The sequence below is a fragment of the Crocodylus siamensis genome, chromosome 9, assembly GCF_052110815.1.
Source record: "Crocodylus siamensis isolate JL-2025a chromosome 9, ASM5211081v1, whole genome shotgun sequence".
Taxonomy (NCBI): Eukaryota; Metazoa; Chordata; order Crocodylia; family Crocodylidae; genus Crocodylus; species Crocodylus siamensis.
Window position 1 is genome coordinate 22,313,997 of NC_143403.1, and position 11,341 is coordinate 22,325,337.

General features: G+C 44.3%; 1 protein-coding gene across 3 annotated transcripts; it reads left to right on the top strand.

Annotated features, from left to right (window-relative positions):
* Positions 1-953: 953 nt before the first annotated feature.
* On the top strand, positions 954-10,366 carry LOC149857209 (borealin-2-like). Of its 3 annotated transcripts, none has more exons than XM_090063446.1 (10): positions 954-1,194; positions 1,911-2,039; positions 3,173-3,219; positions 3,816-3,876; positions 4,483-4,547; positions 5,360-5,427; positions 7,574-7,672; positions 8,655-8,790; positions 9,090-9,181; positions 10,184-10,285. In XM_090063446.1, the coding sequence occupies exons 1-10, from the start codon at positions 1,080-1,082 to the stop codon at positions 10,191-10,193; spliced, it is 822 nt and encodes a 273-aa protein (XP_089919572.1). In that variant the 5' UTR covers positions 954-1,079; the 3' UTR covers positions 10,194-10,285. The 3 variants fall into 3 exon arrangements, with proteins under 3 accessions (XP_089919572.1, XP_089919575.1, XP_089919573.1); XM_090063449.1 differs by having other exon boundaries at positions 1,002-1,194; positions 9,090-9,176; positions 10,184-10,366; XM_090063447.1 differs by lacking the exon at positions 954-1,194 and adding an exon at positions 1,229-1,659 and having other exon boundaries at positions 9,090-9,176; positions 10,184-10,366.
* The last annotated feature ends 975 nt before the right edge of the window (positions 10,367-11,341 follow it).

The following is an 11,341-nucleotide window of genomic DNA, read 5'->3' on the forward strand; positions in this document are numbered from 1 at the left end:
ACATAAGGAAGAATTTCTTTACTGTCCGAGCCCCCAAGGTCTGGAACAGTCTGCCAGCGGAGGTGGTTCAAGCACCTACATTGAACACCTTCAAGAGTAAATTGGATGCTCATCTTGCTGGGATCCTATGACCCCAGCTGACTTCCTGCGCTTTGGTTGAGGGGCTGGACTCAGTGGTCTTCCGAGGTCCCTTCCAGCCCTAATGTCTATGAAATCTATGAATATTGCATGTGTACAAGGGACAGGCATTAGGGTTGCATGGGGAAATTTAGTTCTAACATTTAATTACTTTTCAAGCTTAATAAAAATAATGTCACTTAGGGCTCTGGTGCACATTAGGAGCATGGTCTATCGGAGTCGTTCTCAACCTTTCTGGACTCAAGGCCTCACTCACTCCCAACTTGTGCCAGTGCCCCTCACTCCTGACCTGCAGCGCCCACCCCCAGTGGGCACCCCGTCTCCCCTCTGGCGGTGGGAGGTGAGGGCAGTGCAGCCCCTCAGTCCGTTACTCATCGTACCGGTGGTGTGGAGGCCCTGGCGCAGCGGTGGCAACAAGCCTCGCTGCCCTGCTCCCCCTGCCACGCCGCGCCCCCCCCGCACGAGAAGGGGCCCTGGACGAGCCGGCCGGGCAGCTCTGCAGGCCGAGGCACAACCCCACGGCGTCCCGTCAGCGCCGGACCCGAGCGCTCCCGCGCAGGCGGCCGCTTCCCGCGCAGGGCGGCAGCAACGGCTGCGAAGCCTTCCCCGTGTCCGTCCCGGGCGCGTGGCTGCTCCGCGCTGGTGGCAGCTGGCGCGACGCTGGCGCGATCCTGACTCGCCCGTCTAAATTCACGGCAGGCAAGACTCGCGCCAGAAGCGAGCTCTTTTGTTAGGACACCAGCGGAGTGGTAGCAAAACGAAACAAGTGAGCAAAACCCCAACCCGGCAGCACTGGGGCTTGTCTGGCCCGAAGCTCCCGGCGGCGCTCACTGCGCCCCCCGGGGTCAGCGCAAGGGCGGGCTGGGGGACGCCCCGCCCCGCCCGGGCCCCGCGCTACAAAAGGCAGCGGCGGGCGGGAGCCGAGCCGCGCCGCCCAGACCATGCCGCCCAAGAAGCGCAGCGGGGACTCGGGGGTGGAGGCCGGCCGGGGCGCCCCGAGCCAGGCGCGCAAGAACCAGCGCATCGGCCTCTTCCTCCGGGGCCTGGAGCAGCAGGGTGAGGCACCTCGGCCAGGGCGCTCGCGGCACGCTCCGACGGCTTGATGCCGTCATCCGCGAGCCTGTGACGTGAGCCCTGCTCTGGGAAGGCCGCGCGCGGGCCGGCCTGGGGAGGGCGCTGGAAAGCGGCGGCTTTCAGAAACGGGCTGCGCGTTGAATGCTGACATCTAGCTTCCAGCACCTCCCTCCGGCCGCTGAGCTGTCTTCGGCTGGAAGTGGAGGGAAGAAACCAGACTCTTCCCCCCTTTCTTCTTCTGTCCGCGTGCTAATGGCGCCGAGCTTTGCCGTTTGGTTTAAAATCGGTTGCCCTGCGTTTGGCTTTGCACGTGCGCTCGCACCACTTGTTCTGGGCTCAGAAAGACCAGGCTTCAATGCCAGGCTTCCTCTGGAACCTGGAACAGCCGCATCCCTCTGCACAAACTAGGACGCTGAGGAGAGAGCCCACTAAGGAGGCCCCTAGATGGTTGGTTGTTAAAGGGTCTAATCGCAATAGCAAGTCTCGGGTCTAGATGCTTGGAAAACTGTGAGACGATACTGGTCTAGAGTTGGTTTCTCTTCAAGGCAAATGGGCCACTAATTGCAGCCTTAACTCTTACTTTGCATATTTGTCGGTCTCACAAACTGAATGCAGCTGCAAAGCGTAATGGGTGACTCTTGGCTTGTTTGTTAGTTTTTTTTTTTCTTTTTTGTTTGTTTTTTTTTTTTTCTGTAAAGCCAAGGAAAATATTCAGGAAATGAAGAAAGAACTTGATTCACTGATGGAAACAGCTGAAAAAGCTTTTAAAGTGGAGCTACTGAAGATCCCAGTTGCTATCAGAAAAATGAAGAGGAAAGACTTGCTTAGTATGTAATTTTTTTTCTCTGGCTGATAAGCTTTTGATTTAGTATAAATAGCATTGTATCTGCTTTAATGTCTCAAGTGTAGTCTTAAACTTCCCTGTGGGTTTACTTGTCTTTCCCTTTGGTTTGTTTTTTGTTTTTTTGATTGAACTGGTTTATTAATCTCAAATGAAGTGTGATGCAATCAAGGTAACACCAGAAATTACTGTTTTGAGTTAACTAAACTGATTTATGTAGTAATGCGGGCTGTAAAAGTTCACCAAGTAAGCTTTTGTCAAGACCAAAACCTCCAGGGGAGTTGGTTCCCCGCTAAAATGTTCACCCCCCCCCATCTCTTTTTTTAATTTTCTTTCCCAAGATTCCAAGTAATCAACCTGTTTAACAACCTATGCTCAAGTTGCTCCAATATCTCTAATTAGCCTAACTTTTTTAGATCCTTGTGTTCTTAATCTAGAAACTGAAATTACATAGTCATTGGATTCTCTCTCTCTCTCTCTCTCTCTCTGTGTCTCATAATTTAGAGTCCTTTTACTATACAGTCTTCTCATGTGGGTATTTAATAGGTCAGAAACAAAAAAGCAACTGTGTGGCCAGCCTGTATTTTTATGAAATGATAGCAGCAAATCAAGCTGTAATAGATAGTTGATATTTGCTAGTATTGGCACTGATATTCCAGGAGCTCTTTTACAATAAACCTACATATGACACAAGATGAAGGTCTAGAACTCTTTAAAGTATTCCCAGTTTCCTTAAGCCCCTCAGTTTAGTGCATTTGGATGCTTATGCTGTCAAATCCCAGTCTGTGACCAGTACCTTAAATGTAAACTTCCCTTCTCCCTGCTAATTTCAAGCTGTCTTGTGGGACTAACTTGGTTTCTCTAGAGATCCAATATGCTATTCAGGACAGCTGGTATTTAAGCTGTTGGTCTTGATTATTCAAGGCATTGTGAAACTGAAAACTCCTGTGAAACTTGCAAATACCATGCAGATCCTGTTAACAATATCATCTTGTTAAAATCCGTCCCCCAGCTGTTCCTCGGTCTAACTCATTCTCTTCCACGTGTATAGAATTGTATGCACCATAGTTAAGCAAGTAGTAGACTATATAACAAGCAAGCTGTACCTTTCTGTAACAGACCTGCAAGGGAAGGAGGAAACTGCTGCCGCTGCTGTTGTTGTAGGGGTAAGTGCCTGTAAGTTCTAACCCAGTTATTCACGTTGTCTTTTTAGACTCAAGCCACTGCATTTCAAAGAGCCTGAGCCTGCCTGTATCTGCTCATCTCCTATTACTTCCTGTGGTGATCTTGTGGCACTCCAAGTCGACAGAGCTTCCATGTATCTGTGATCAGTACCTTTTAGATATACTCTTCTCTGTTCCTTCCCCAACTTCAAGCCATGTGTTGTGGGACTAACTTATTCTCTCTAGAGATGCTGGTTGAGAATCACTGTTCTAGCACAGCTTGAAGGGGATGAGCAGAGATCTTAAATCATTATAGGCAGATGAAGGAATTCTTAAAAATAGCACTATTGCTGTATTGGAGACGGGGGCAGGGAGGGTGCTTCTTGAAACAGACACCTAATAAAAACCATATGGCAGACCTTGCATATCATACCTGAAGGTTTTAAGATGACCTGTGAAAGTAGTCACTTTACTTGACAAACTTTCAGGTCACTGTCTCTAGTATAACAAAATTTCTTGGGGTGGAGGAGATGAGGAAGAAAAGTGATCTATTGATTGTTCAGATCTTCCCTTTTTTTTATTTTCTGAACATCCTATAGAATGATTGCCTTGTAGAGGATTTGCCGAGATCCAAAGTAGTGAGGACTGGAAGCAGAAAGGGTAAGCTAATGACCTCATAGCTTGGTTTTGCAATTCTTGTTCTTGTCTTCAATGGTGTCAATCTTGTGACTGCAAAGGGATTTTTATGCTCATTACAACTCCTTAAAAGATATAACATGATTACAGTAGTGTCTGAAAGCCCCAACAGATTGGGGGTGGGGACTAGGATTTGTATTATCCAGTTATACAAAAGTATAAAAATGCTAGGCCTGAAATAAAGGGTGATTGGGATAACATGTATTCCACTCTAGCTCTGCTGCTGGCCCAAATTGTCTTGGGAGTCCCAGGTTAGCCCTATATCTGCTGAACTGTTCTAAGAGAAGCATTTATCTTAATCAGAACTGACGAGTACTTTCTCGAATAGGAGGGTGGCCCAGTCTTGTTGCCATGAGGAATAACAAAGAAAAGGGTCATGGCTTATCCCCATTAGCTGTGCTAGTGAACAAGGCATTAAATTGAGTGTTGCATGTCCAACTAATGGAATTGAGCACCAGCTGCTAGGTGGCAGGAAATGTACCCTGCTCCCCTCACACCACCACAAAAAGGGGCTTGTTTTTCATACCTATTCCACATCCTTCTAAAACACTATTAATTTTTACCTTTTAGTAAAGGTAACTACAATTGTTGAGTATGAAGATGAGAAGAAAGTGTCAACAAACATGCCCCAAAAGGTAAATACGGGGGAGGAAAAAACAACAAGACCAGGACTTAGTCCTTCCTGATACGACTTTAGCTGTGGTTCTAGTATGGCATGCGTAAGACTAATGATCTGTGCTTGTCCTTTTAAAATTGAGTGCAACCATCCAGGATTAACTGTAACCTCCTTGGAAACAACATGATTGTATATATTTCAGTTCGTTCATAGTGCAATGCTATGGGCTTTAAATTCCAGTTTTACTATGTTCTTCTGAACTTGAACAAAGTTGGTAATAGGACTTTACCAAAAATAAATAAATTTTATTTTTACTTTAATAGACTTGAAATTAAACCAATACTTATTTTCTATTGAAACGTGATTGTTTGGTGCTTATACTTGCTTTTAGTTGGTGTCTGTCCATGGTGGATGGTTTATTGAAAAATGAATTGTGTAGACCTGGAGAGGCAAGCACTTATTGTGGCATCAGTTTACTCATATTGGGTCTTTACAGCTCAGTGTCTCTGCATTGAAAAAGTCTGTACTGAGTCTTAAGACACAAGTCCTCTTTTTGCCTTGCTTCTCAACTGTAAAGCCTCTATATTCAGTGGTGCAAGCATGGCTGTAAAGGTGCTGTGAAGAGAGATGCTGAGAAGACTTTTTTTTTTTTAAAAAAAACAGTGCGATAGAGACATGCTTTTTAGGGATGCCTGTGTTTTACACTGTACTGCATGTAAAGTGGATTCAATGAGGGTATTGGGATGCTCTGCTTTAGAAGTGTGAAATGTATCTGTTAGCTGAATGTCGTCATTCATATTTCACTTTATTCTGATGCTTTTTTTTTTTAAGGCATCTAAAACAAAATCATTGGTGACAGTTTCTGGCCTAAGCAGCAAACAAAACAATTCTCTTCCAAGGTAAGGCCATGAACTTTGATACCTTATGCAACTTACTTGAAAGAGTCAATTCACTGGTTCAAAAGATTTAGGTTCTCTAGTGTTGGTTTAATGAAGATTAAATCCCACAAGCTCAATCAAATTCTTAATTGATGTACTATAGTGAAGTAAAGCTCAAGTAGAGGAATTGCATCTAAAATGAGATGGCAGTTGATTTTTGTAGTCCTATCTATTTACTCTCAGTTTTGCATCCAAGGTGTAGAGTTTGAAGTCCTAATGTTACTACCTGGTGGAGGAGAGATGCCTCTAGATCAGGGTGGGCAAAATGTGGCCCAGGGGCCAGATGCGGCCCACCAGGTCATTCTATCCAGCCTGCAGAGCCCCTAGAAAAAATTCAGAAAATTAATATTAATCTGCCCCTGGCTGCCTATCGTGCAGCCCTTGATGGCTTGCCAAAACTCCAGTAAGTGGCCCGTCGCCCAAAAATAATTGCCTGCCCCTGCTCTGGGTAACTGAAGTGTTTTTGTAAACAAGAATAACAAACTGTAGAATAGTTGTGGTGCCAACATGAACAGCAGAAATTGTATAAGAGCACACTTGAGCTATTTAAAGACCAGATGATCCAAATTCAATTCATGACTTGAGAGTCACTCTGTCAACCTAATATAGGGGTGGGCAAAATACAGTCCTCTGGCCAGATCTGGCCCATGGGGCATGCCTGCCAGCTGACTGGATCTGGCCCATGGGGCATGCCTGCCAGCTGACTGGATCTGGCCCACAGCTGCCCCCATGACCCTCCAGGTGAGGGCTGAGCCAAGCGCTGCACTCCTGCCTTTGCCTGCTGTCCCTGGCCCCAGCCAGTGTGTGTGTGTGTGTGTGTGTGTGTGTGTGTCTTCCAGCAGGACTGTTCCTGGTGTGGCTGCAGCCCCACAGATGCTACTCGGCTTCCCTCCCATCCAACAGTGGCTTCTCCTGCTGCACCGCTCCAGGCCAGCTCCAGAAGGAGCTTCAGCCAGGAGGCTCCTGCCCCAGTGCGCTAGGCTCTGCCTTCCCAGCATGATGAGCAGCCACCTGCAGATGAGTGGAGCAGGTGGAAGGTGGTTGGGAGCTGGAGTCCAGCATGCTGGGGCAGGAGCTATCTGGCTGAAGTGCTACCCCTGTCTTACACCTGAAGCAGTGCAACAGGAGGAGGAGCCACCAAGGTGAGGGAAGCTGCCACACTGGGAGCAACCCAGCCAGTAAGCTGTGCAGGGTGGAGTCAGGGGGTGCACCCCAGGCAGGAGCAGAGTCCAGAGCACAGCATGGGCTGCCCCTGGGCAGGAGCCAGTGGGGCTTGGCCCCATGTGGAGCGTTGTAGGCCACACCACCCAGGCAAGCTCTGCTGCACATGTTGTCTCCTCTCTCTTATCCCTCTGCCTGGTGGGGTGGGCTGCAGCGGGGAGTAGATTTGCCTGACCTGTTCTTGAACGCCACTCTCTGCCTGCCCATGGCTAAATCCCATGGAGGGAGTTCTTTGGTGAGTTGAGCATCTTGGGTGGTGCGGAACCAGCCCACAACAGCTCATCAAAATTTCTTAAGTGGCCCCTGGGCCCAAGTAATTGCCCACTCCTCATCTAATGGTATTTGTTCCACCTACTCTAATGCATGCTGTTCATACTCCTCTCAAATGAACAGAAAACGTTGCATCTTCTCCTAGCGTGCACAGGAGAAGGCTTAGAAAATTGAACTAGATTGAGTTGTATGGTCATCTCTAGCCTGGGTTAGAAATTTTTGAACTCCAATAAAATCTACCTGCAGGATGTTTAGTGTCTCAGCTCGGGCAAAGCCTACCTTGTAAATCTGATGCAAGGATTTTTTGCCATGTACTGTATCTTTGTGCTTGGATCAGGCCCTGAAACTATGTATGTATGCAGTGTTGTGTAGTTTTGTGTTTTGTTTTGTGTGTTTGTTTTTTTTTGTTGTGTGGTGGTGTGTGGTTTTTTTTTTTAAGAGAACTTCATTTTAGGCTTAGTTTTTTTTTTGTGTTGTTTTTAATTAAGAACATTATAGATTATCAAAGTTTCTAAGGCGCTAGTCCCTTCTTACTGAACGTAAAATGTCTGCATCATAACCAGAACTAAAAAAAAAAAAGCCACTTTCATTCTAAAATTCTTTCTTGTTTTGTCAGGTCTATGTGTTCTACTTCAAATATGAGGCATGCTGTTAAGACTTTTACTTCTGATGCCACACCTAGAAACTACCGAACCAATGCACGGGTTGCTAGAAGGTAAGCCATTAATATCATGGCACAACTGATCTGTAATATCATACATAGCTGGGTCTTTCTACAAAACTGACTGTAATAAGACCTGAATCCTTATCTATCTTTGAGTGTACCTGAAAACTGTATTTAAACACAATAGCTTAAAGTACATTTCAAGACAGTTTGTTAGCCCAACTTCAGCCTATTAAGTGTGGAAGATACTCTGAAGCAAGAGTATAGGTTTAGAAACATTTCATTTCTGCTAGTGTCTTCTGCCAGGAGCAAATGCCAAGTCTAGTACTTCTTGAATTGTGTAGTTGGAAAGGATATTAAGTGTCAAGAAATCTGCATTTATTTTATCTTTCTAGTAAGACGGCTAAATAGGTCTCAAAGCCAGAAACTGGTTTATAGCCTCACTCTGGTCCTTTCATAAATGTTTGCTTGACACAGCCATTTAGGTCTCCTTAGTCTCAAAAATTGGCTCTTAAAAGTTCATCTTCCTTTCTCAAATTGAAGTCTACCCCAAAATAAGTCTTCAAAAGTAGTATAGGAACGTTCTTGGGCCATGCAAATGTCTAGCTAGTCTAGTATTCTGCTTCTGGCAGTTGCCAGCTTTAGAGAGATGCAAAAATCTTGCGGTAGGTAGGTTTGGGACAGTCTGCTGCCAGTGAGTAGTCTGAAGACCTGCAGTGTGAGAGTCTTTTTTTCCCCATATTTCCATAACGGAGCATACAGTATTCTATGGGTGTGCATATGGGTAACAAGAATATCTAAACTTGAGTTCTGTGCCAATGGTCACCCTCAAGGTTTGTAGATTACTTGTGCTTTAGTAGTCTCTGCAGATTACTCTTGGAGATGGGTGTTTTAAAATGGCTTTTCTATTGGAGAAGGCCAAAAGAAAAAATTAGACAATGAGATATTCAAACATTTGCCTAATGCAGAATGTTTCTTGGATGGCATTTTGTTTAACCTCTGTGGAGGGAGTTAAATGTTCTTTGTATTCTAGTTCTGGACTACCACAGACGGCTCACTTGAGGACTGCACCATCCAGTGGAAGACTCCACGGCATGTTGTTAAGAAGCAACTCGGTGCCTCGGAAAAAAGCTGTTCCATTTGTTAACATACCTCTGTCAGATGGACAGGTATTAAATAGTAACTTTTTTTTTTTTTTAATCTTTGTTTGGATACCTAAAATAGAAAGTGTACTAGGAAAATGAATGTTGGAGTTGGTCTGATTTTTTTCTTCTTCTTTTTTTTATTAGTAATAGCCCATATCACAAATGAGCAGCTTGTAAACAAAATAGTATTTTAAAATGTCCACTTTCTGAAGTAGAACAGTTCAAAGAGGTGTTCTACCATGTACTAGTGTCACTTTTAAGTGAATAAATTGTATTGTAACAGACTGTTTTTCAACTATCTAATCACTTTTTGTTATACTCAGACACTCTCAACTGCTGGTGAAGGCCTCCATAACATTAATATGGACTTACTTAATGATGATACAGTTCAGCATATTCATAATCTAGTGGTAAGGTAATTTGGGCATATAATTCTCTAATGATTATTACAAAGGACTGACACTTGAGCATTTAAATTTTCATTTTTTGGGGGGGGGATCTGGGTTTAGCTCCAGTTGAAACCACATTTTTTAAAAAAACAAAAAATGGCTTATTTCAGCAGGAACGAGGTGCCTAAATACTTGTCTGTTTTGGGTTTTTTAAAGACCTGGACACTTGATCTTTAAATTGCCTGCACAAACCTGAAGCACTTTCCAGTAAAGGAAAAGTTTCTACAAGCTTATAGTTTTTCTCTAAATCTGCTTGTACTTGCTACTTATCTCTGGATAAAGGACACAGGCTTTTCTTTCTATATTATCCCACATTCAGAATGTGCATATAGAAACATGACTCCTGAACCTTCATTTAAATGTGTGCTTAGCTCTTCAGTGGAGTTAACTGTATTTTTTTTGCTTTAGAGTATTGCAGTGCAGCTTTATACTGTTTGGGTATCTTCTAAGGCCCATGGCACACAACAGTACAATGGGGTCTGTCCCTTGATACCCAACCTCCTGCTATGACAGGAATATATGGCAGGATGCACAATTTTGTCATTTTAAGAGACCAGATCCCAACTGTGCCATTACAACTTGTCAGTGCAGGCAGAAAGGTGAGTGCCTGGTGAAACAACATTGTAGTTTCAAGGCTGGGACTGACAGTCAGGTGATGGCTATATGGCAGGGACCCTTCCAAATATTCAATTTTTAAGACCTGATGGAAGCTAGCTACAAAAGCTATTTTATTGGATTATTAATCACATGACTGTGGCTAGATTATTATTTTTACTGGTTTATTGCATCTCAAATGTAGTGTTTGCCATGCACATGTGCCTAAGACTAGTAGGGACTTTCAGACAGGTTTAATATGCAATAATAGAACTAGGCACTGAGCATTATATGGAAATAAAACTTTTACCAATTTACTTATTCTGAAAATAAAATGCCTCTCCTTTTTTTTTCCCTTTTCCCCCACCCTTCAGAGCCAGTTGACTGTATTATGTGGAAAGGCAACAGTTAAACCAAGTTAAGAGACTTCTGTGAAGATTCCATTGTCTCTTGATTGAAGGAATATTTATAGTGACTTTTTTTTTCCTTTTGTCTAGTCTAATGTTTAGAGAATGTATTTAACACTTTTTTTTAAATAAAGCTTTATATCAAATAAATCCTTTGGCCATATTTAATCCTAAAGCTGCAGGATCCTTAAATATTTCACGCACAAACTATTACTTTTTCCAGCTCTTCTCAGAAAGGTTAGACTTTACCATTTACTGTCCTCTAAACTGGGGTGGGCCTACTATGGCAGCAGGTAACCTACACGTACTGAACTGGCAGCCTGTAGGCTCCCACCCCTTGTATCCTGGGCTCTCTACACTTTCCCCATAGGTCTGGGTGTGCCATTTGCCATCACCACACCTGCCCCTACCTTCTCCCTCCTGTTCTGTTACCTGGACAGTGCCTTCATCCTCCATCTTCTGCTTCCTGGGGGAGAAAACAAGGCAGCAGTGTGGCCTGTACCTGCTTGAAATCTGAACAGCCCTTATCTAAACTGTTCCTTTACCAGTTTCTTCTCTAATACAGTTCACTGAGCATATCTGATATAGATGTTTACAAACTATGTAGGAAGATAATGGTATAAAACTAGAACCTGGATGTTTTCTAACAGATGTTTGAAATACTGGCTGATACGCACATCTCCACAGTTATGGGAAATTGTCCTAATCGGTACTAAGCATCAATTCAATATTGATGTCAAAGTAGGCTTAACTTGCTCTTGTAGACAGTACTTTATGCGAGCTTAATTTTGTTACACCTCCTACCCACTGCCCAGCCTGTTTTTTGTCCCCCCCCACCCCTTATGAGGGACTGACCTAGCCCCTAAGAACTGGGAGACTTAGATTTGATTCACTCTGCAACTTGAATGGCAGGAGTAGTGTTCAAATCTGTATCTTGTTCCAGGAGTTTCCCAATAGCCCAGATGGCTTCCCATATGCTTGCTTGAAATTGTAGCAGAGAAAGCAAGTTAGAGCTGTTTTGCAGAAATCAACAATTCTCAACCTCTTTAGGCCTGATGCACCCCTTAGGACAAGAGGCAGGCAAAATGCAGCCTGCCAGGCCATTCTCTCCAGCCTGCAGGGCCC